Source organism: Saccoglossus kowalevskii, chromosome 1 (genome assembly GCF_978046115.1).
Source record: "Saccoglossus kowalevskii chromosome 1, keSacKowa6.1, whole genome shotgun sequence".
NCBI lineage: Eukaryota > Metazoa > Hemichordata > Enteropneusta > Harrimaniidae > Saccoglossus > Saccoglossus kowalevskii.
Genome location: NC_140641.1, coordinates 16,882,333 through 16,908,912, shown reverse-complemented (window position 1 = coordinate 16,908,912; position 26,580 = coordinate 16,882,333). Strand labels below are relative to the sequence as shown.

The following is a 26,580-nucleotide window of genomic DNA, read 5'->3' as shown; positions in this document are numbered from 1 at the left end:
AGAACATTAACATTAAATTGATTTAAATGAAAAAAAAATATCATATACCCGTTATAGCCGTTTCGGGGTTCTTCCGAGTGAATTCATATTTAATCATGGCATGTCTAAGCCATTACACGACAATCGTTGCATTGAGTTACTGGTAAATTGATTAATTAATTTATTAATTTATAGTGACATTCGTTTGTACTAGATTTTATTGCTTTACTTTGAATGATGTATGTAGCCTAGCATTTCTGGTACAGAACTCGGCCACAAGTGAATAATAGCATGACTCATGTCAATGAAACTAGTTTATATCTGTTAGTTTATTATTCAAATCGACGGATGTTTTCTGCCTTGGGAATTCGATAATGCAAATAATAACTGATATTCTTATTGAAACGATAACCCACCTGGGGATAATAACCCTCTGAAAGGAGTATATTCACATCAGTGATATTTCTAATACAACTACAGCTGATGATAATTTTTTCTATAAATAAATTCATATTTTATCTGTGAGCGACTCGAAGAGTCTGTTATACATTAATACTACTGCTTTCGTAACTGATGTACGAAAATTGACTCAATGATAAATTTGTTTTTTTTCACCTTCTAAACTGTGATATAATATGCTCCGATTTATCCGATTATTCTACAATGGCAATGTTGAGACTGAAGATGAAACCGAGACGGATTTATTTAATTTTTAATAATGTGGAATAAATATAATACTGCCGAAGTTAGGGAGCAATTCGATAGTAGCAATATACCCCATTTACTGATATTTACGTTTAAAATAGTAACTGTAACTAGTGATTTCAAGCATATGTTTAATAGTGTATTTTTTTCAGTGTTCTGATGATTTTTTATATGTGTGTTTGTAGTTATGACATGCGAATATGGGTTTGGGATTGACAACCTACAGTACCATTTGCTAATAGTATGTATACACACGTGATAACAATACAGGATATATACTGTTAATATTTTCTTATTTGCCTTGCTGCAAAATATACCGTCAGTTAGAAAAGTGCATGTGTAGTAATATCACGAACATATATCACGAGTGCACTTATATGTATTGCAACTTCTTTTTGTTGAACATTTGAAAATAGATAAATGTTGATTTTTTAGTATATCACTGTTCTGTCATGGTAGCAAAACAGTTTCACTAATCATGATTCCAAGTATTCTTGCAGGTTTTGTTGGATGTGGAGTTAGTGTCACTGATTCAATGGAATATATAGCAATTCGTTTGATTTGATTCAAAATTCAACGTATTTGCACAAATTGGAAACCGTTTTTTTCTATAAATGCAACCTTTCCAATATGAAATGTCTGTCTGTTGTAGTTCTGACCTATGTGTGTATAAATAACCTGTTACATATTTCCAAAACCATCAATTTATTCGTGATTATGTAAGATGTACATTAAGTACATAAACTGCTTTCTTTGTTCAATCGTGCGTGAATTGTTCAATTTTTTTTATCAACAATACTGTGGTAATGGATACTTTTAGAATGGAATAATTACTTACTTTCCTATTCATTGTTATTATATACGGAACCAGCTTTTAATTTCTGTCGTTTCTCAGACATCACGCTCTGTTGAGTGCTAGTAACGGAAGTTGTTTTTTATAACGAAGAAAAATGTATTGGTACATACTAATCATACATCTATTCATCATGAAACCACTTTTATCAGCCAGACTACACAATCTGCTAACTACACAGGTGATACGCAATGTTAAAGCATCAATGTTAAAAGCGTGTACAAAGTTTCATAATATTCAATATTTTTTGTTTTATTCATTTTCAAACAATATTCTATATAAGCAATAATACCATAGTTATTCTGAGAATCGATGTTAATGAACTTTATATAATTAAATTCATATAAGGGTATACGATATGTCATGACCACACTTGACCACAATCCAGTTTGCCAGTGTGTGTTCCACGCGTTCGCCAATTGGACTTGTTCTGATCAATAACGTCACATAACGTCATGACGAGTATACAGAATCGAGCATGACGAGTACACAGAATCGAGCATGACGAGTACACAGAATCGAGCGTGACGAGTATGCAGAGTCGAGCATAGATTTAAAAAAATCGCGAAATGGAGGTGTTAGCGCGAAATCAGGATTTTGCGCTAACGCCTCCATTTCGCAATTTATTTAATTTTATTTAAACTACAAAAACAATTTAGTCGCCCCGACTGCGCCAGTCTAACCGTGGAGGTAAAACCCACAATCTTCCTGATGATGGGTGATTAATTTTCAGATATCGAAACTGATACAGATGCACCATATGGTGAGCAACTCAATGTAGAATGCAACAACGATGACATATATTGTTTAATTTGGATTTGCGATCAAAATGAACATTTTCTAACATTTTTAATTCATATCTAATTATTCTATGGTAATTGCTCGCTCTCATAAATTGAGCATGCGTAATATTGCAGTCATAAATAGCAATTCCTTTTAGTTTTGATTACCAAGTTTGCTGAAATTAGTCAGAAAATAGTTCAAGGTTATTTAGTAAAAATCCATCCGGCACACCCATAATCAATAAGTTGAATTATGGAAGCTAAGCGTCGCCGAATAAGTTTAATGTTGCCAATAATAATAATATTATATTCGCAGGGTTGAGTTTATATTTATGCACATTTACAGCTCTGTGTAATGATCACATTTATGATTAGATTGCTTTTGTGATTTACATACAATTACTATGTCAACTATAATATATTGTTTGTTTACAATAAATATGTAGTAATGTAATGTACAATGCCCACTCAATTATACATGTGCTGTCCTTGAAAAATTGTGAAATTAGAAATGTCAGAAGGCAATACGTGCTATTTTTTTCTTGAGTGACTCTTTTCCTGGAAACTATTCTCATAGCCATCAGGTTTGCGAAATGTGATCCAATTTAGCTAATTTGAACAGAAAACTTACAAGTTTTGATGTGAAATATGATCTGTGCTTGTTATGTTAATATGGTTCAACTTATTTATATTATCTAATCGGTAATCACAAGCAATAATGATTTGCTTTACAGCAGAGCCAGTGTATCATTGGTTAACATAAGTAACGAACAATGTAAATTAAACAACTACATTAGTTTTTTTTTTTTTAAATTAACTCTCAATGGAATTACGTCGGCAAAATATGTGACGAGTGGTAAAGAATGAGTAATTGAATTATTTGTATCACACACGACATGTACTAAGCGGAGTGTGATTTATTATGTATGTATTGATGCACAGTATTTTCATTTTTTTCATTGTTACAGTAGGTAATTTCGTTGAAGACTTCAGTGACTAGGTGTTCAATAATGACACAGATGTGAACGAGTGTCCGTTCGTTGAAATAACAGAGCGTTTGGTATAAACAAGGATGTACAGATGTTCAATTGGTGTGATCGATATCTACTTTTACTCAGAAATATGTATAGGTTAGAATAATGAGAAATATACATTCACTTGTCACCTAGCCAGTGAGCACCTACCAATCTGTCATATTGCTCCAGAGATGAATTGACAACACGAACACACGATGGTGGAATTTGTTCGAATGATTAAAATGTTATGGGTAATGTAAGTACAAATAATAATGCGCTGGAATTAAATGTCATACTACATGTACCATCATGCAACTATCATCTGATTATAATTACATTACTAACACGGGATTTGCAAGATTCAGGTCCAAGTGACATTGTCTGATTATGCCATGAATTACGCCATTGGCTGATGCAAATTGGTTCATCGCTTGAATGATCACAGGATTGCGTATGAAATATTTTTCGTCAAGGGACTACAGTCTTATGACTTCATATTAAACAATTATTCCCCGGGAGGTGGTATATCACTCAATTTTAAGATGTAATTGTGGCTGATTAAAGAAAGTAATATGATATATTTATTTATTTCATGTATAACGAGTTACTATGGTGACGGTGATTATTTAATAACTAGTTATAACTGTAGTAGGTATATCACATCCAATAGGAAATTTATACGATTTATAGTTAGGGGTTATGTATACGAATACTCACGCACGCACGCACGAACACACACGGCATTAAAGCGTTATTAAATATATAGACGTATGCCATTGGCGTAATATAATATGGTGGATATTGATAGACTGTACAAACACTTATAGCCAGTTCTCACAACTCTTTACATCTCACTATGAGTATGAACATAGAGGGCGATCACTGATGATCGCGTATTTGACATTGAATATGTGGTCATGGATTCAATATTGCGGGAATTAACATTGCCAGCTGTTGCGTGACTAATTGGCTTGTAGCCGTTGTAGGTCAAGACTATACTGAACGATCATATATTTCGATTTAGTTTAACTGACATCAAGGCAGATGGCTAACCGGTCAACACGACCGACAAAGCGCACTGTGTGTGGAGTTGCTACGTTTGACTGCCCTCTCCATGTTTGCTGGGTCATAACTGTACTCACTCGTACAGGAAACACCGGTCGGAAACTGTGCATAAAACGTACAATGCGACTTCGCACGAATATGAACTTGTTCTGGTAATTGTCGTTAATATGTTATTGTTGTGTTTATAACCATATTTTGAAGTGTATTTTGTTGGGATTACAAATACAAGAAAATATGATTAGTGGTATTCAATCATATGGTCTTGCGCAGCACTCATAGTAGATAACTGGCAAATACTTTACGCATATGGCCCTATGGGTAGACAACTACTGCCATTGTATAAATACTATGACGCTATCGGAAATGATACTCTTCATGAATCTATTCAGATGAGGCGTGGCATTAGGGTAAGTAATTTACATAAAACAGTGGAAATTGAGAGCAGAGAAGGCCTAATAGCGGAAAGGTTTCTATAAGTTACATTAAATTAATTAAAAATATTTAATTGAAAATGTCTAAGTATGTCTGATGTCTCGAGTGTGCACTTGAAAATAATACATGTCAGCAATAAAGAACCGATGATTGATCGTACAAATGTTGCCCTCTATCCGTGGCCATGCTGTTTACTTTCGTTTTCGTCCTGGGGAGTCATGCCGTATGAGGCCGGTTATTCAAATAGTTTCTCCTCTGATAAGCTATATGTGTAGCAGAGGGCAATTGTTTGTTGTAAAATGTGAGGGTTGACTGCAATATCAAGAGCGGGTAGCTTTTATTGTTTACTCTGTCTTGGGTCTCGGTGGATTGGTACATTTTGGCAGATAAAGTATCCAAACATAGCGACCTCCTATGCAGAGATTTGTTTTCACTTGGAGAGCTAGCTTATACACGATTTTCAAGATTTCTATGAATGCATGCATGCAAACACTTTCAAATTAATGTAATTACAATTTCCATTCAGCTAACATTCCGTAAGCATGTTGTAAGCATGCATCGTCCTAATCATACCTGTATTTTTTGCTTGAGTTCAATTACCATAGATGAACACGTTTTTTGTACACGCACATGATATATGATAGTATACAGTGACTGCTAATGTCACTGCTTACACTTCTCAATGTCAAATCAGAGATAATTATGCTGTTCTGTGTCCTACTTATAACATATAATTTGGTGATATTAAGATCTCAAGATAATGATTTGAAAAAATCTCCCACATGTTAACAATACAACATTTATTTACCTGAGTGAGCTGTCAATGTGGAGACGTTCATGAATCTCGGCATCAAAGTTCGAAAAGTCACTTCGAAAGATGAGAAAATGCTTGAAAAGTCAAACATTTCGTCAGAAAAGTTCGGAAAGATGCTTTGAAAAACCGAAATTATTGCTGATAAAGTAAAAAACTCGTCAACAAATTTCTAAAAAACATTTTGAAAAACAGGAATGTTGCTCGAAAAGTCAAGAATCTTGCTTTGAAAGACGGGGAAAGTTACTTTGAAAATTCAAAAAACTCGTCAGCAAATTTTGGAATGTCGCTTGAAAGACGGCAAAACTGCTTGAAAGGGAAACTTGTTACCAAAGTTGGGAAAATCGCTTTAAAAGGCAGAAAAATTATTTGAAAACTCACAAAACTCGTCAGCAAATTTCGAAAAATCGCTTTGAAAAACGTGAAAGTTTACAAAAACTTGTCAGCAAAGTTTGGAATGTCGCTTTAAAGACGGCAAAACTGCTTGAAAAGTCACAAAACTCGTCAGCAAATTTCAAGAAGTCGCTTTCAAAGACGGCGAAATTGCTTGAAATATTACGAAACTCGTTAGCAAAGATCAGAAAGTCGCTTGGAAAGACAGGAAATTTGCTTGAGAAAAAATCAAGAGACTCGTCACCAAAGTGCAGCAAGTCGCTTTGAAAGACGGGAGAGTTGTTTAAAAAGTCACAGAACTCTTCTTCATGCTTTGAAAAGACGCTTTGAAAGACGGGAAAGTCGCTTGAAATGTAAAGAAACTCGACAGCAAAGTTTGGAAAGTCGCTTTGAAAGACGGCAAAATTGTTTGGAATGTCACGAAACTCGTTAGAAAAGTTTGGAAAGTCGCTTTGAAAAACGGGAAAGTTGCTCGAAAAGTCACAAAACTCGTCAACAAAGTTCGAAAAGTCGCTATGAAAGAACAGAAAAGTTGTATGAAAAGTGAAGAATCTCGTCAGCAAAGTTCAGAATGTCGCTTTGGAAGATGGCAAAATTGCTTGAAAAGCCAATAAACTCGACGGTAAAGTTTGGAAAGTCGCTTTGAAAATTTGGAAAATGGCTTGAAAAGTCAATCACCTCGTCAGAAAAGTTCCAAAAGTCGCTTTAAAGACGGTAATGTTGATTGTAAAGTCACGAAACTCGTCGCTTTGATGAACAGGAAAATTGCAAGTAATGTCAAGAAACTTGAAATACGAGAAAGCTGTTTGTAAAGTAAAGAAAGTTCGAAAAACAATTTTGAAAGATGGGAAAGTTGCTTGAAAAGTCAAAAATCTCGTTATCAAATTTCGGAAAGTCGCTTTGAAAGACGGGGAAAGTTACTTGAAAGGTCAAAAACCTCATTTTGAGATGTCGCTTTGAAAGACGTCAAAATTGCCTGAAAAGTCAAGAAACTCGTCACAAAAGTTCAGAAAGTCGCTTTTGAAAGACGAGAAAATTGTTTGGAAAGTCGGGGAAATTCGAAAGCAGATTCGGAAAACCGCTTTGAAAGACCGGAAAGTTGCATGAAAAGTCACGGAACTCTTCTGTATACTTCGGAAAGACGCTTTGAAAGACGGGAAAGTTGCTTGAAATGTCAAGAAACTCAACAGCAAAGTTCGGAAAGTCGCTTTGAAAGACAGCAAAATTGCTTGGAATATCACGAAACTCGTTATCAAAGTTCGGAAAGTCGCTTGGAAAGACGGGAAAGTTACTTGAAAAGTCAAGAAACTCGTCACCAAAATTCTGGAAATCGCTTTGAAAGACTGAAAAATTGTACGCAAATTTCAAAAAATCGCTTTGAAAAACGTGAAGGTTACTGGAAAGGTCAAGAAACTCGTCAGCAAGTTCGGGAAATCGCGTTGAAAGACGGGAAAGTTGCTCAAGGGCAATGTAAGAAAATACGCTTTGAAAGATGGAGAAATTACTTAAAAAGTCGCGAGACTCGTCAGTAATGTGCGGAAAGTGGTTTTGTAAAACGGAAAAGTTTGCTTGCAATGTCAAGAAACTCGACACCAAAGTTCGGAAAGTAACTTTGAAGGATGGAAAGTCAAGAGACTCATCAACAAAATTCAAAAATCCCTTTCAATTGCGGGAAAGTTCCTTGAAAAATCACGTACCTCGACAGCAATGTTCGGAAATTCGCTTTAAAAGATGAGGAAATTACTTGAAAATATCGCGAAACTCGTCAGTAATGTTCGGAGAGTCGCTTTGAAGAACGGGAAAGTTGTTTCAAAAGTCACGAAACTCGTCAGCAAAGTTCGGAAAATCGCTCTGAAAGACTGCAAAACTGCTTGAAAAGACACGAAACTCGTCAGCATTTTCAAAAAGTTGCTTTAAAAGACTGCAAAATTGCTTGAAGTGGAACTACGAAAAGGTTGCAAGAAACTAGTGAGCAAAGTTTGAAAATTGGCTTTGAAAGACGGGAAAGTTGGTTGAAAAGTCACAAATGCAATGTTCTAAAAGTCGCTTTGAGAGACGAGAAAGATGCTTGGAACGTAATGAAACTCGTCAGCAAAGTTCGGAAAGTCAATTTTAAAAGACGGAAAGGTTGCTTGAAAAGTTACGAAACTTTGAAAAGTCTGCAAATTTCGGAAAGTCGCTTGATAACGAGTTTCGTGATATTCCAAGCAATTTTGCTGTCTTTCAAAGCGACTTTCCGAACTTTGCTGTTGAGTTTCTTTCTTTTTTATTAGTATTTTTTTGATGTCAATTAAAAGAGGATATTGCCCCAATTCTGCTCTTGCTGCTAGATTACATGAGGTCCTGCTTACAAAACTTCAAATATTTTTTTTCTATTGTGTTTTTCCCCCCATTTGTTGTTGCTGATGAAACTTTGTCCCCATACCTCTGTTCCATATAGAAGGATGGGTTATATAAAAACGTTAAATAAGACGAGAATTTGTTATGCTACAAAACAGTTTACCAATACAACTAGATACAGATATTCCTCTGTAGTTTTGGGGATCATGCTTGCCACATATAAATGTGTAATTATACTGGTATTCCAAATATCAGGAAATATTGAAGATCCATGAATTAAATTAAACAATTTAACTAGAGGTTCAATTAAGAAATTATAACTGTATTTCAAAAGTTCAATACATAAACCACCCAAGCCTGCTGCTTTTTTAGTTTTTTTTTTTTTTGTATTTTCAATGCATTAACAATTTCTTTTTGCGTAATTTCTGTATCTAATATATCATTGTGTGGTACACTGTTTTCAAATCTTAATAATTCATTTTAACACTATCATGAAACGTATTTAAGTTCATGTTATCTGAATTCGTATTATTATAGTACTCAAGCCATAATAATAAACGGTACCGGAGAATATCGTTAGGGTGCTCTCGGGGATTCGTCGGGAGTTCGCAATTACTTCGCCCTGACAAGCAAAGTTTGAAACCTGGGGTCATTCGATACACTTTTCTAGCAGTCACCTGACCGCGCACGTGACAATCATATGTTGGCCAACAATATGGCTGGTAGTAACGGGATGGGATACCTTCTTTGCGTATTCCTTACAGTACTTCCTTCTGTTTTCTCCCTACCATACTTTATGAACGGTAGACCAAGAGGTGGAATGGTAGGAGTACCAGTATTGTCAGAACGTCCCCACACCGAGCCACAAGAACAGTGGATATCCCAACGACTTGATCATTATAATGATGCCGATCTCCGGACATGGCAACAGGTATACCCCAATTTTGTGTGTGAGTTATAATGGATTTAATGCGCGGTAGTCGTCGCGCTGCGCATGTGCGACATTTGTGTTGATAAACATTGACTTTCCTACAATCCAATGCGCTCTTCAAATGGAAATCACAAGTATGAGGGCTGACCTGGACGCGACTTGCACTGAATACCGCCGGTGACTCCTTCGAGACCTTCCAATCACCTAAAAATTATCTAATTAAAGCTTGGAAATGTCTCAGTTTGTATTCATTGATCTGCACACAGTCCCTCAACAGTCCCTGTTGAGGGACTGTGATCTGCACAACAGTCAAAGTCGCCATCTTTGTTTATATGACACCCATATCTCTCGCACATGCGTGACACAACGACTACTGCCCTTTAATATATTCTGTCGATTGATTAAAGTGGGAGTGCTGTCACCTGAGCACGCGCAGGAATTGAGTCCCAAGCAATGATAAAAACACACGCTGAGAACGCAAAGGCTCATGGATAGACTCTTGTTTGTAAACAATGACACGCTATGGCCATCTGACGCATGCGCATGTGACGACTCCCCCGCTTTAACTCCACATGTGTGCTAAAGTATGCAACGTAGTTGACCTAAAGTAGGGTCGTATACTTTATAGTTAGTCGCTGGTACATTCGCCGACCACTCGTATAATAATGAGTTGTCGGCAAATGTAGCGGCGACTGACTAAGTATACCTATTTTAGGTTCTTTTTATTATCCAAAAACGTTCTGAGCGCCTCTAATTAACATCGTGGTGCAGGCCTGTATAGATTTGGGAGATGTGAACGTTTTTATGTCGGAAAATAAGGAATTGTCTTAAACATGTGATTTTTGTCTGTTTTTAACTTAATAATATTGTTGTGTATTTTCCCATAAAAAATTCAATACGTTTACAATGTGGTTTCACTTGGGGTGTCACTTTTAATTATTTAACAAGACTATTTGTAGTTAAGTAATATTGTACAAGATGAATATGCGCCAGACATACAATGTACAACATTATTATATGTCCCAGAAATCATATGAAATTGAAATTAGTTACACAAATTCAAATCAAAATTCTTAGCTGCATTATAAGTTTACCTCGGTCTCTATATTCCCTATATATTCTGACACCATATATTTCAACACCCCTATGTTCCGACACCCCTATATTCCGACACCCCTATATTCCGACACCCCTATATTCCGACACCCCTATGCTCTGACACCCATATTATGTTCTGACATCTTTATATTTTGATACCCCTATATTCAGGCATCTCCATGTTCAGACACCCCTCTATTCTGACTTACCTAGTATGTTCTGGCATCCTTGAACAAATTGGGCTATGAAATACTGAATGAATGGATCTACATAAGGTTGAAGAATACATAATTTTGTCACAATATTTTTTACTATGGTCTATACAATTGATTGACTAACCTTATAATTGGCTTGCCAAACTCAACATTTGAATATGTCACAAATTTGTACCCATTAATTCATGGTATTTACCCTATCTGATTAAAGTAAGATCCATGTTTGGGCTTCTTTTTTTTTTTTTTATTTTTTTTTTTTTTTTTTTTTTTTTTTTAATGTATTTTCAACTATTTTTATCATACACTTTCTTTTACTTTTATTGAATTTATTTATTTGCTGTTTTTATTTTTTAGAAGTTTTGATATTGGTGAAGTATGTGGCAATGACACAAATTAAGATGTAACAATAAAAGTTACAATTACAACAAAATACATACAAATACAGTAAAAAATAATAAAAATATATACTAGTAGTATAATTGAAAAATAAAATTAAACATATAAAATAAAATTATCAAATTACCAAACTAATTGAAACAAAAAATGTTTTCTTTGTTTTCAGCGCTACTACATTGACGATAGTCACTACATAGCTGGAGGTCCAGTGTTTCTGAATATTGGCGGAGAAGGTCCATTAAATTCAAAATGGCTGATGGCTGAAACAACATGGATACAATATGCAATGAAATATGGAGCTTTGTGTCTTCTCGTCGAGCACAGATACTATGGAAAAAGCCATCCTACAGTGTAAATTATTGATATTTTCCATATAGATTACTTTTGTTGTCTGCAACAATGCACATTCTCCCTTACCAGTACATGTACATGTACATTTTCCCAATTATATACTCACCAACTGTTACGCATGTGTTTAAGAATTATTGTCATCATGATTTTTAGCAAAAATCCAATCAGTGCCTGTTTTTGAACAAAGGCATGATCATCTGCTTCTACAAGTAGATTGATTGGTTCTCTGTAATGGAATGAAGGTGTGCGATTGGTGAATTTGCAAGCTACTTTAGTTAATCAACAAGTGCCACAAAAAGGCCATAATTTTAAAACTACCTTACTATGGACGACTCTCTATTTAGCAATACAACGTTGGTTCAGGGGAGAAACATATAATTAGGTTTTTAGCTCAAATACAATACATAGTGGAATAAGACTAACATGAGAATTTTTTTTTATTATAGACTTAAATGATGTACTTAAAGTATCACGGTTCTTTTTAATATGGGTTCCATGCAACACACATGCAATGCATAAAATACATTGTTTACTCCAATTTAAATATGAAGCCTGTTGCACTTAAAACATTGACAATTGGATATTTTCATGCATCAATAAAAAACTGATGCATTACCAAAAAATTTATAATAAGAAATAAGTTTATCATAACTTTATATGAAACATAGTCAAAATAATGCTATTCTAAATGACAAACAAAAATAATGATTTCAAAAAAAAATTGTGTTTCATATATGATAAATACATAAAGATGAAATTATTTCAGAAAATACCACTTAAATTCGTTAATATAAACTGTAAGGACCGGTCACTGGTAGCATAGTGGTTGTTGCATCAGACTCATGATCGGTAGACCCAAGTTCAAATCCTACCTTAGGCTGAACACCTAAAGGGTCAACCCCTACCCTGGGTGAGTGTACCACAGACTGAATGGGAAGGCCAATTCCACCGGCCGAGATTCATTCACTAATGAATGTGAATTTGGGGGAACCGTGGTTAAGGTTCGCAGGTGCGTGGGGTTCGACTGAGCCTGGTCGACTTCAGGATAGCGCAGTAAATTGCCATTTGATAGAGAGATGGCTGCACAGCTGTCATGTGTGTAGTCCCAAAACATGGATATGGCTTCTGTGGCAAAATACACTATATTTCAGCACTTGTAACTTGCACATACAAAAAAAAAGTCAGGAGAGACAACAGTGACATTCAATGTCCAGAACTGTCGCCGGGTACAAAAAACATTTAGAAAAAAACAAACTGTAAGTTCTTTATGTGTTGCACATAATATATAAGAACTTTGCCTCGTTTTCTAACAAATTGAACTATGGATCTGAGCTTTGTATTGACTTAGATAACCTTAGTCGTATTTCTTTATGTAGTGGGCTGTGAATCAGAAAGTAAAATTCATCCTCAACTTTATGTTGTAGCTTTCACAGAAGTTTTCATCAAAATTTGTTTTTGATCATGTATGCTCCAGCCTTTCTCTATCATTAGATTGGGATAACTAATTCTGAGTTTACAGAGTTTATGGTAATGTAATTGTTTCCATGTCAACAGAGATGTGAGTACTGATAGCTTACAGTATTTGAGCAGTGAACAGGCCTTAGCAGACTTGGCTTATTTTAGGAATTATATCGGTGAAAAGTTGAATATAACAAACAACAAGTGGATTGCCTTTGGTGGTTCATATTCCGGTAAGTTATCGTTTAGTCACAAATATATCAAGGTGAATGTATGTTACTTGATAGAAAATCGATTTTCTTTTGACCTGACATTTTTACACCGTTTAAAAAAATAAAAAAAAATATGCTATTAAAGTCAGTGACATAGTCCCTGTTAGTTTTATCTTTTTCTATTTACAATATCTAATAGTGATTTTCATCACAAGATTATAGTAACCCATTCCATGTCAAAGTCAACTACCAGTATTGTTAACTTTCACAAAACTACAGCATTTTTTTTCCTTAATAAATTGACCTGTAATCAGTGGAAAATTTTGACGATGAAGTACAAAGTCAACAAAGAAATTATAGAAAAATAAAAAAATTGGGCAAAATGTTACATTCTAATTTTTGACACTAAAACGATGGTGTTCTAAGACTAATTGGTATTATGATATGACCATTTGAGTTAATTTTAAATATTGCACAATTTTTTACGGTATTATGATTCATGTCAATAATAGTCTATAAATTTTCCAAATTTATAAAAAAAATTCTGTCCCCATAAACAAAAAATGAAAATAAAATGTAATCCACGACATTTCAGACTCAAATCTCTGAGGACCACATTTTTTATTTTCATTTTCGATATCCTAGTGACGTGAACCAATAATAATGAGAGTATAGGTTGCATCTTGTCGGAAAGCTCTATAAAAACTCATTTTTATAGGTGGAATGCATGGAGTATTTTATTATCTCCTGTTCATGATAATACTATGAAATACTTTTTGATTTTTGATGAGTTGAATGTGAGACATAGTAAAAAAAAGTATATTCGTTGGATTTTCTTTTCACTGAACCATCCATCCCTTCAGAGAAAATAGCAAAATTAAATTCCAAGCAGGAATAAGTATTCTACAGTACATTCTTTCAAGGCAGACATGTTAGGATTGACAGTGGTTTGTTTGGACAGTGTTTGTTTAGCAAAAAAAAAAAGGTTGAGCCATTTGAATTGCATTTCCCATGATGCACTTGTGCAGTCCCAGGGATATGCAGAACTGCATTTTAATATATATATATTGAAAACAGAAAATCCAACAAAACAAACAAATTGTAACAACAAAAAATCAGCAGAAATAATGTTTTTATTTTTTTTAATAATAACAGAAGAAGAAAATTTGAAAGAAAACTTGAAAAATAAAAGCTCTTAAATAACAACTGCATTTTCAGGTAATCTTGCCGCTTGGTTTCGTATTAAATATCCTCACTTGGTGGATGGTGCTGTGGCCACTAGTGCACCTGTATTAGCCAAGCTGAACTTTACTGGTGAGCACATTTATTATGGTTTTAATGAAAAAAAGAAGAAATCTTATAAGATTTGTTGCGATTCCTATTGGCTGGTGGGTCGAACAGTGCGAATCCCAATGGTTCACTGCATGACTTATAAAAAATTAAGTTTTAAATGGTAAAAATGGTATGGTAAAAAAATGTGTGTAAACACTATGTACCGGCGACATGCTGCACTGTTCGGTGATCGGCAAGCACATGGAATACAAATTGTGGGACCAAACAAATGACACATGGTTCACGGTGATTAGACACATCACACCGCTGGCTAGAAAAATTAAATAGTGTAACGTGCACGTTGGTTTTGACTGTCTATTTACAGTGTAACGTTATCGCCATCTTGTAAGCCTTCGTCCTGACGACTATGCTCATTATCATTACATCGATCGACCATTGAGATTCACGCTTTTCGACCCACCAGCCAATAGGAATTGTGCTCTTCGCAGAGTGACACTGCAATCGTGTCGCAGAGTGCAATAATCGACATTCGGCGAGTCGCACAATCGCGTCGCAGAGTTAGTTTTTAGACCCCCATACATATTTCCATACATACATACGTAATGTATACCCCCGGGAGAATAACACAAAGTGCTGCATTTATAAAGTATATTTTATGACCACATAAATCTCACCATATAATTGTTTCTATCGAACACTGTAATTTAACTGGTAGAAAGTCTTGTAGTTTTAACATTTTAAGTTCAATATTTATTTCAATTGATATCTGCAACTTAAAAAATGAACAAAACATGTTGCACTAATACCTGGGCAAGTCAGTTAAAATATCAGGAGCACGCATGCAGACATGCACTTCTTTAATTTGATGAGACACCATTAATTTTTTACAACAGCAAATACCTGAACAAAGCAATAGGAAAAACTACATCAACACTTATGTCATTTCCTATTCTTTTGTATGAGTGGTGGTTCTGATATGAAGAGCTTACAGATTCTGGTCAGATGAAAGTGAAAAAAAAAATGCAACAATGAAAGTCAAATTTTGGGGTACATGATTACAAATATTAGGGTACTAGATTTGGAGAAAAAAATCTGCAGAGACTATTATTAAAAGAAGGCTGTATTATTATTGAAAAATCATTTTGATACAGTGACAAGCAGAAATATGTACCAAACATCCCCTGGAATAGAAAAACAATATAATCAATTTACATCATTTTGAAAAATCAGATCTAACTCAAATCAAACTAAAGGAGAAAAAAAATAATGCTACCAGAGTTTCTAATGGCCAACTCCCTAATGTCTTTTGAATTTCAGAATATTTAGAGGTGGTAAGAGACTCACTTGCTAGCAGCAAAGCTGGTGAAGCCTGTAATAAAAACATCCAAGCCGCAGTCATCGATATGCAGAAAAAATTGCAAACTACAGAAGGTGAGAAGTTACTGCAGAACATATTCCAGTAAGTGTATGTACCTAAAACAGCAGTAGTTTACAATTATCACATCACCTCCCAAATACCTCCATGAAATGGAAAAAACAAATTCAGCAGACAATGTGTTAACAGGTTGCACATGCAAGGACCTAGAGCTATATACTAGTACCAGGAAACGTGTCCCGAATGTATTCCTATTAAAGCTCCGGTTATCAACAATGCAAAATGTAATTGCTACATTACCTGTTTGTGGGGAATCTGGAAACATTGTATTCATTTTTTTGGATTGTCTAACATGATTGCTGTGAGTTACTGTGCTCTTGCCAATGTATTCAACATTGCTCAATGAGTCATCAGTGAGGGCACTGTACTTACCATGACAGCTCTTAACAGAATCCCGAAAAGTAATTTCCCTCCTCCATTCATTGGTGAATTTTGTTTTTTCCTGAAACTCGACCAACTGAAGGGAATTTTACATTTGAACTTAAATGTAGCACCAAGTTTAAACAGTCTATGACCTGTGTTTTTTTTTTTTTTTTTTTTGCAAATCTTTCTGGTAAAATTTTTTTTTAAAAATAATGGCTTACATATTCCATAAGTTTTAATAATCACTTTATCAACAGAGGGCACTGTACAGTACAGTGAAGGGTGGAATAAAGGAATCCTTTGACACTTTTTTTTGGTCGTATCTATGCTGACTAGAATGCATTTTTTTTTTAAGACTCATTTTCTTTCGCATTAAACTGAGCACTAAGTTCATTTAATTATATTCATCAGAATTTGATTTATTGCAAATAAGTAGTTGCAATGAGGGACACAAATATATCAAATATCTGGAGAAAAATTTATTTGTTGTATTATTTTTATTAATTATTTTTATTAACAACATTTGATTGTTTAATACAATTAATTTTACAGAGTATGTGGACCAATCAATTCAACAGAATTAAAAGATGTGCAAAATTTCCACAGCTTAGTGTCTGGTAATTTTGAAGGAGTTGTGCAGTATAATAGAGACAACAGAGAGTTTGAGGTAAATGAGATTTCTATATCTACTGGGGTAATGCATTGGATGAAACTTTTCTGTTGAAGTGTGTTAATTATACATGGCTGTAAATTAAGATAATGGTATATATAACTTGTCTATAATGTGATAAAGAGCAGATTTCAAGTTGAACGAGTTATGAGATGATTGCAAAACTGCAAAACCAAATTAGATTTTTTAAAATTTGATGATTAGTGTTCATCTCAGGCTGTTTTTTGCTCGTATTTTTACGCATTTGCTGAATGCGTACATATTTGTTTGCCATTTTGAATTGCCGTTTTCACAATCAAACTTTTCTAATTATCTGTTGTATTCTGTGATGTCAGAAAAATATTGAATGATGTGTACATGGATATCATTCAATAATGATTCAGTAATTGCATATATAAATATCAAATATGCAAATAATCTTATCTTATAAATTCTTGGTCTTGCCCTGATTAAACTCTTGATATGGTAATACTATGCTGTATTAAAAAAAAAAATATATGTATTTTCTGAAATCTACGCCTAAGTGTCAATGTAGAAACATTTTGGTCCCATGGCAACATCATGGAGTAGGTTACCTCTTGGTACAGAATACAAGTCTGCACAGGAAAGAATATCCCACAGAGCCAATGGCAGAAAAAAACTACATAAATGAAATCTGACACTTATTTGATGATAATAATAATAATAATAATCTTTATTGTAATCGTATCCTTATTAGGATCTTGACAAAAGTGTACAATAAAGTATAGAGAAAAAAAAAAGAAGTATAAAAAAAAAAAAAAAAAAGTAAATGATGAGTAAAGCAAAAAAAAAAAAACATGGTTATCATCCTAGGAATGGAAATTTCTAAACCTAACAATAATGTTTTATACCATACATCACGTTCCACGGCTTCTAACAGCATTACCAATGTGTTAATTGATACAACAAAATTTCAAAACCTTGTACCTTGGTGGAAATCTGTGCATATATAACTTTGTCAAAAATATGACTTTCCATATGATATATGTACATTGTCTCTATGGGATAGGTGATATAAATGGTATATAACGGTGTCACCAGGCGATGGATTGAAATGCAGAAATTTCAAAAAGCATTATGATATTTTGCAGAATGAAAGTTTCCATCAAATAAACAACGAAAGTCAAATAATGACTTTGCAATATCCCTATAGTATTGAACCCTTCTTTGATGGCCGTTTTGTAGAAATTCAAAATGAATAATTGTGGTTCATAATTAAAAAATGAAGCTTGTTACTTCAAATGTCTATGGACAGAATTTAAAACAGCCATATAATAAAGAGTAATTTAGAACACAAAAGTGTTTGCAACGACCATTTTTCACCGAAGGCACGAACATGGTCTTACTGATGTTTAACTTCCTTATACAGGGTGCTGTAGGTACTAATATAACTCTGGACACACTATGTGATATCATGGTGGATGAATCCATTGGTGATCCATTACATAGGTATGCTGCAGTCAATACACTGATGTTGCAGACTTATCAAACCAAGTGTCTGGACATCAGCTACGATAACATGATACAAGAAATGAGGCAGAATAGTTGGAATAGTAGTGCAGCAGAAGGAGGTGTGTCTATTCAAATAATTGTTTGTTTGTTGTACACTACATGGTACCCTGAATAATTCACTAGTGGTAAATTTAAAATAACACAACTCTTTTTACTGTTGACACGATTTAACCTTTTCCCTTGACTTTTATAAGCTTCAATGACAGTTGAATTCAACCAGCCAATCAACATTAAGCGCTGTCCAGTGCACAATGATCCACATGAAAAGGTCGCAATGTTATTTCATCAGCCAATTGAAACCTCTCGTTTCAGTTGGAATTGTGAAATTTATAAATATTTATAAAAATCAAAACAATGAGTTTGATGTGTCAACAGATGTCTGAGGTACTTTTTTGGTTAAAATGTATTTTGGCATTACAAATAAACTAACTGGAATCGGTCATAAGTAGATATTTCAAGGATATTCACAGCTTAACAAGCTATCAAGGGATATTTCATTGTATAAAATGGCAACTTTTCATTAGCCATAGTTTTAACATTCATTGTTGGAGAGTTATGACTTGTTTTCAGCAAAGTTGACAATGATCACGTAAGTGACTAATAAAATCATTGCTTGTGGCAAAAGAATGATTGTGAGATATATTCCATACATTCAAAATAATGCAAATATAGATCACACTAATATCCCAGAATGCTGAGAACTCATACTAATTTAATACTTCCTGTAGGGAAACAATGGGTATATCAGACATGTACAGAGTTTGGTTACTATCAGACATCTGATGCAATAAATCAACCATTTGGTCATAATTTTCCTCTTAGGTATGTATACTCTCATGTTATGTATATATAAATATAAATATATTTGATGAATTGGGGATGTTATGACATTACCTGAATCAGATATCGCCGTCCTCCCACGCTCTTGTACATGTAACAAATTACTGTAAAATACTTTATTTTCGCTTGGAATTAATTTTTGCTATTTTCACTGCAGGAATGATTCATTTAAAATAAAATCCAGCGAATATACTTTTTTTCCTATATTTTACATTCAACTTGTCAAAAATCACTGAAAATAAATTACATACAAAAAAACCAAAAAGTCTATTCAGCGAAAATTAATTCTAGCTAAAATAAATATTTTACAGTAGTACTGTGGGAATAGTGCATTCTGGGTGTTTAGGTATTGAATGCGGTAATACAAATTAAACATGGCTGCCAGAATTTTATTTTCACTGTGATATTTAAAGGCCCAATTCACTTGCCCAGGGCAAGTGTGAATTGGAGGTGTGGCTATTCTAATTCATGGTGTTAATCACTTGCATAGCCTATGACGCATCCTGTTTCAGTGGTCCAACATCACGTGACTTTGATTGACAGTAGTAATTATTCAAGATTAGTCGTGCGTCCCTTTCCCCAGTTCATGTTTTTTTACTTTTATCCGCCAAAATCTCAGCTCGTACACTATTTATTGTCATAAATATTACACACAGTCACTGCTGTGATATTCATAGTCACATGCATCCACTTTGGCACGACATAATAGACATGTAAGTTCGAGAAACACGTTTTCACCGGAGCTTGGCTGGAGCCGTTTACTACAGTATGACAAGCAAGGAAATAATCCCTATTGTTTAGGAGCGTATTTATAGTATACCTGGGCCTTTAACTATGCACTTCATTTTTCCCTCCAATCAGATGTTACTATAGTTACACTTTATCAATTATTTTTATGGTGAATTAATTAACAAGCATTGCATTTGTAGTGTCAACACTGTTTCACCATTGTGCAATATTTTTTTGGTTTGTAAAAGTAAAATAATCATCAAAACGATTTCCAGGTTTTCATTTCAGAAATGGTAGGCATTTAGGTAAACTTAACTTATATGTAGAAATACTACAAAAGTAGAGTGTTCAAACATGACTGCTAAGTCGGCTTGTTTTATAATCTCCACGACAGCTTTTCACTACAGCAGTGCCAAGACATTTATGGTAAACAGTTCAACCAGACAACCCTTACAGCTGGTATCAAGAGCACAAATACAAACTATGGTGGGCTGGGCCTGAAGACCAACAATGTTGTGTTTCCTAATGGTTCTATTGATCCATGGCATGCCCTGGGAATAACACAAGACGTATCACAGTCTGTCACTGCCATCTATATTAAAGGTATGCAGTGTATAATGGTAATGTGATTTATGCTTGCCACTTTTAGTTGCCAGTCGAGCAGATCAGATCACAACACAACACAGACATGCCCCAATAGCACAGCAGTTGATGATCTTTGAGAAACAATTGCAAACACATTTAAAAATTGCTGCTAGTCTGCCACATTTAAATCGGATCAATAAGCAAATTGGTGCACATGTTCAGCTTACTGTCTTTATACCATGATATACCATGTCAGGGAAATAACCTTGGATGGATTTGAGATGTGTAACATGGCGCAGCTCACTTTAATTTGTGTTATTTTACTCCAGGTACAGCACACTGTGCAAACATGTATCCAGAGAAAGCAGATGATCTCCCACAGTTGAAACAAGCCAGGAAGACCATAGAAATCCTGATTGGTAAATGGATCCAGTAACACTGAAAATTAGTTAATAGGCCATTTTCAGCTAATTTGTAAGACCTGGAAATCAAATATTCATTTTGGCAACTAGTACTGTACCGCTCAGGATTTTTTTTTTTTTTTTTTTTTTTTATGTAGAATCTTAGAAAGATAAACAGCAACAAAGCATTTGTAAAATAAGATTGCTGTTGATATTGAACTAACCCTTCAAAATGATTTTTTTTTTTATTTTACACCATCAATTTATGAGATGACATTTGTGAGGACAGAATTTCATATCAGCAACAGTGACTCCTAAGATCCAATATGTTCACTGCTACATAAAATTAGCAGACTTCCCTGACTCGCAAACAAATGCATTTTTACATTTACAATATTTATTTGTTCCTGCAGCACCAAAACATCGCCCATGGGTGATCTTTCAGATGAATACAGTAGTGTATTTGGCCAGGTACAATAAAAGCCAGAAAATTGATCAAATAGCTGGTAGAAGGCTTTAATATTATTCAAAATAGACTTTATGGAAAACACAACTTAAATCTGAGGCTGATTTTTAACAACAAATTACAAAACTGAGCAAAAAATGCCTTAATAAAACATTTCAGTTTTATTTTAAAATGGAGGCAGTGAATATACATGTAAAAGTGAATACAACAACAATTTGTTACAACTGTCTGTCTGTCTGTCTGTTTGTCTTTCTTTTCATTTTACAAATAATAAACCATGGTTTATGTTATTCATAAAGCTTAACACATTGCCCTCTGGAAGCATCCATGGATAGCCAACGGGACATCATCATTACAACATTGATTAGGTAAATCTTAGAATGCCAAAAACAACCTTTCACAAACCAAAATAATGTGAAAAAAAATTGATCAAGACTAGTAGAAATTTAGTCTAGGTAATAAATGTGATCAGAATGTTAAATTCAACTCAAAGGAGCTGGTATTACAGCACCATCAGATGCTAGAAATGGGAGGTTGATTTCTCGCTTGCAAAATTTAATTTGCCTATTGTCAGGTAATGTAATTCACTCCTCATCACATGGCAGCTAACAGGCCAAATGGTTTGTTTCATCTACTCAAGAACAACCAATTGTTAAGAATATCCTTAATTAATTTAGTATGGATGTTTGGCATATCCATTTGAATTTTTAAAAAATGTACATCGCGTTCTGCATGAAGAACATTTACAGATATTTGCTCAATTAGTTGCGTATTCGTTGTGTCTGATTGAATCATATTTTAATGCAATTTCCAGGTTATGTACACTTTCATAGATGTGCTTCTAATACGACCAAATATGGTAGCTGTGTACTGGTTACATTTACAAAACCATATCTGCTAGTAAAAAGTATGTAGATTTATATTAGGTACTTTGGGTTAATAAAAGATTTGCGCAATGGCCAAGCTGAGCTAGAGACATCAAGTCAAAGATCGACAAAACATTATTCATGTATACCAATATTTCTTGTCTTTTAACAAAATTAGTCCAAGTATGATTATGAATGAACAGAAGTCCCTGTTTTAGAATTTGTTCAATAGAGACTAAAAAAAGAAAGAAATAGGTCTTATGAACTATAGATGGCGGTATTTATTTCATCTAAAGCAAAAAAAAGCCCATTGTAATCTCAACATGCCCTCTTATCTTGAAATAAAAACATTCCTTTAATATATCACTTAAATTGTCTCAGTGAAAGCTCTGCTCACTCCTAACTTCATACTCAGTATGTATTACAGAGCAAAGTTCAACATCATGCTCTTATAAATATCACCATAGCAAAAACGAAATTGCTCATATGAAATATACACATTATATTATACGTTTTGCTCTAAAACCAGAATCTTAAAACCTTCGATATTTTTATCAATGTTGCTGAAATATCAAACCATCAATGTTAGCCAGTCTTTTATATACCACTTCTGTACACTAGGTCCAATCAGAGTATTATTCTAAGACAGGCTACGAGACATACTCAGTATCGATGAGTCCTCACTTCATTATATCAGTACTTTGATGACTCAATGGTGAATTGCAACAACCTCGCCTTGGTACGAATGCTATTGACTGTCACTAGAGCTGCTACTACTTGATTCAGTTGACATGATTTCAACATCATCTTCGTTATCTTTATTCGGACCCATACTCAAATCCATGTTCGTTATGCTCTCATTGTTATGTGTCAATGTTGACGAAGACATGTCTGTTGACGGTTGCCATGTCAACCCTGATGGATGTGTTGATGCTATTTGAAAGAAAATTTAATAAAAATTCAAAACCAATACTTAGCATTAAAGTGGGAGGGTCATCACCTGCGCAAGTGTGGGAATGAAGTACCAAGTGACGATAACAACACACACTAAAAATATCATCAGACGCATGCGCAGGTAACGACTCCCAGCTTTAAAACTAGTACACATTCAAACTGAATGAATATGAAAAGTATTTTGCAGCATGATCACGTTTTTTCTCAAAGCTAGGAATAAAAAGGTTTTGCTCCTTGTCTCAGGAGAAATTGAAAAAAATTGTAGATGTGCATTTCTTTTTCTCTTTAAATAGAAAAAATTAATTTCCTCATTCTATCACACATGGCACACTTTACTAGAATGGGAAACTCTAGAGGCACAAATCATGCGTGCAATGATAACAAGCAAATCTTTTTTTTTTTATCACTACTAGCATTGTTTCACTGGGTTCAAATATTATGACAGCCACAACTCAACAACTTTAGTGAAAAATTTAAGTAGTTTAGAGTACTTTGTGATTCAAACAATAGTCTGATTTCAAATTGAAGAACTAACCTGTGTTAAGCATACCAAGTGGTGTGGCACCTTCTGTAGTTCCATTTTGATGACCATTTGTGACCGTTGGTAGATTACTCATTTTACCCAAGATGCCCATTCTCATTTCCATGTCTGTAGGGTACGGCCGTCTTGGATCTCCTGCAGTGAAAAACAACAATTTCAGCTGTGTTCCTTGCATTCGTATACATCACATTATTTGAACTAATTTTAGGTTTCAGATCAAAAGCACCCTTTGAAGTGTGTTCTACTGTACAAGTAAGCTTGAGTATTGACAGACACGCAGCGCCGGTTGATGCGCGGCATACTGTCTGAGTGCATACATTGAGGTATTCTCGTAATAACTTATTACACATCTTTTCCTTCCAAGGAAACATCTTGGGAATTCCGAAATCCAAAATGTTTAGAACAGAATCAGCAACCTTCTTTGTGTGGAGTCCGGTCAAACCCCGGTGGCAGCCATATTTGTTTTTATTATTAGAGGACACTTACACGCATAATCGTTTTCCTAATTTGGTGGGATGAAAGTAACCCGTAAAATACCGCAAAATTATGGCACACTGTAACTTATGGCGTTACAGTGACAGATGTATAATAATGTTAGGTGTCAGTATTCAGATCTGTTATTGCTATTTTAGTAAACTAAACACACAGACTGCACCTTCCAGCAAAGCAGACAACAAACTCGTTGCCAAGTTTTATGTAGCCTATTTTTTCCAATGACAACTCAATGATACACCTCATGACATCATGAAATATTTAACAATAACAGTTTGAAAAATATAACAACGATGCAGACAATAGTTTTCTTTCTGATAAGTGTCATCTGTATATCTGTAGTTTCTGATTGGTTTAATCTGGTTATTTCAGAACTAAATTCTAGTTACACAAATTACATCACTGGTTAGACACCTAGTCTGTGCGGCTAAAGACGCATGTACCAGATACAAGGGATACAAGTGTTGTTTTTGTTGTTTTTGGCAATCATTATTATTACATGTATTATGGTAAAGTTATTTTTCTCACCTGGCGCCCAACTCATTGGTGCTGTAACTGAGTTTGTTGCACTAATATGGTGGGCATATTTGATGAGATCATCCACTGGTATACTGTGTGTACTTGCTTGTTCAATAGCTTTCAATTTTTCCTTGGCCTGGTATATGGCAGTTGCCTGTAGTAAAAATACAAGTGTTACAAATGATTGGGCATTAAATTGACTGGACTTGAAAAAGTGTCATCTTCAGAATAGGTGCAGAAAAGCCAAATATAAATCTGTTAGGGTGATTTACCAAACACAGAGCTTTAACAAAAGCAGACTACTCTGGAAAGTAGTACCGTAAAATCTGTATTAGAAGCTGCATCGATAATAGAAGTTGCACCCATTTTTTTGAATAATTGAGAACCAAAAATTAATCATTTCTCATGTGTAGATGCTCTAATAAAAGCCGCATCCCCTCTGTTGCATTGTACCATTTTAATAGAAGCCACGGTTTTTAATACAGATTTTACAGTAGTACTTGTTTGAATGTCTCATGGAAAACAGAGAAATACAGTGAACTTACCAAAGTGTGTTCAGCCTCTTTGAGTTGCTTCTGTAGTTGCTTTATATCTTGATCTCGCTTGTCAACCTGCTCCTGCAATTGTTCCATTTCTTTTTGCCTTTCTCCCTGAGCCTCGGCTTGCTTAAGTGTTGCACGAATCTCTTCATCTTTCTTGACCAACGCATCAATTAGCTATATATATATGCAAGATATTAACTTGAGAGACAAGTTGTGTTGTGTCGTGTAGTGCTACAATAATTACCATGAAACGTGTAACTGCATCAAAATACAGAGTGAATAAAAATGCAATATTTCTCCAATAAACTAAGGCAAGATAATTACCTGTGGTTCCTCTGGATTCGTTGGTCTCTGTGTTCTGCCCCCAGTACTTTCAGATAATTCTCTGTAAATGACAAAAATATATGCAATAACCATGGAATAACTGTGACACAAATTCAATTGAAGATGAAGACAATTTTCTATTGAATTGCCCAAAATATAACACACACAGGGAAAACTTCATCCAAAAAATTATGACACTACTTTCATCCAAAAATGAAAATATACAGTTCACATATATACTCTCAAGCAAAGATCCTGGGATAATTATAGCACTTGCCAATTATATTTACACAACACAAAGATTTATTTAACATTTGAATACTAGTTACAAATCTTTTTACACGGATGCAATATAGTTATTATTATTATTAATGTTGTGTAACATTTTTTTAGTACAATGTTACAACAACAAACCAACCAATTTCGTATTCTTCTACAAGCAATTCCATTTTCTTTCTTTGCTATTCTCACAGTCGGAGCTACGTCACGATCCCCCAAACTTTGCCTGGACCAATCACAAACAGGAAAAGACAATTTTCGGATTAACACTTCTGTTTTCCCCGTGCTAACCAAATTTCCCCCATACTAACGAAACAATCTTTTGTTTTCTATTGACTTCCTGTTCCGGTCCGTCTGCCAAAGCTAGCTCCATGACTAGACCAAAGTCAATGTTTTGTTTACAAATTACCATTGTTATACAACTGCACTCCCGTTTGCCTAGTTTCGGAGTTGTAAGAATACGCGCACCACATAAACATTTCTATCGCGAAGAATGTAAATACTATAATCCTGGAAAGCGTAATTACAATGAAAATCAAACTTACTTCGTTAAAGATTCCGCTTCTTCTACAAGCGACAACAATTTCGCTTTTGTGCTGATGTAGGTCGCCATTTTAGATCTGATGACCTGGGTAATTTGACCAATAAGCTTGGGCGTTACAAATTAAAGGGTCAACTACGACAAATCACTGACGGTGTTATAACAAAAAA

General features: G+C 34.5%; 2 protein-coding genes across 2 annotated transcripts; one reads left to right on the top strand and one right to left on the bottom strand.

Annotated features, from left to right (window-relative positions):
- Positions 1 to 9,090: 9,090 nt before the first annotated feature.
- Positions 9,091 to 21,576, top strand: LOC100378988 (putative serine protease K12H4.7). Its single transcript, XM_078014295.2, has 10 exons — positions 9,091 to 9,307; positions 11,183 to 11,367; positions 12,922 to 13,058; positions 14,256 to 14,351; positions 15,648 to 15,789; positions 16,681 to 16,795; positions 18,189 to 18,390; positions 19,060 to 19,153; positions 20,295 to 20,503; positions 20,815 to 21,576. The coding sequence occupies exons 1-10, from the start codon at positions 9,092 to 9,094 to the stop codon at positions 20,919 to 20,921; spliced, it is 1,503 nt and encodes a 500-aa protein (XP_077870421.2). The 5' UTR covers position 9,091; the 3' UTR covers positions 20,922 to 21,576.
- A 900-nt stretch (positions 21,577 to 22,476) lies between these two features.
- Positions 22,477 to 26,553, bottom strand: LOC100378840 (mediator of RNA polymerase II transcription subunit 4-like). Its single transcript, XM_002740618.4, has 6 exons — positions 26,415 to 26,553; positions 25,591 to 25,651; positions 25,270 to 25,440; positions 24,734 to 24,878; positions 23,708 to 23,848; positions 22,477 to 23,151 (listed from the first exon to the last, which is right to left on the bottom strand). Exons 1-6 carry the CDS (start codon positions 26,480 to 26,482, stop codon positions 22,967 to 22,969), a joined length of 771 nt encoding a protein of 256 aa, XP_002740664.1. The 5' UTR covers positions 26,483 to 26,553; the 3' UTR covers positions 22,477 to 22,966.
- Between the last annotated feature and the right edge of the window lie 27 nt (positions 26,554 to 26,580).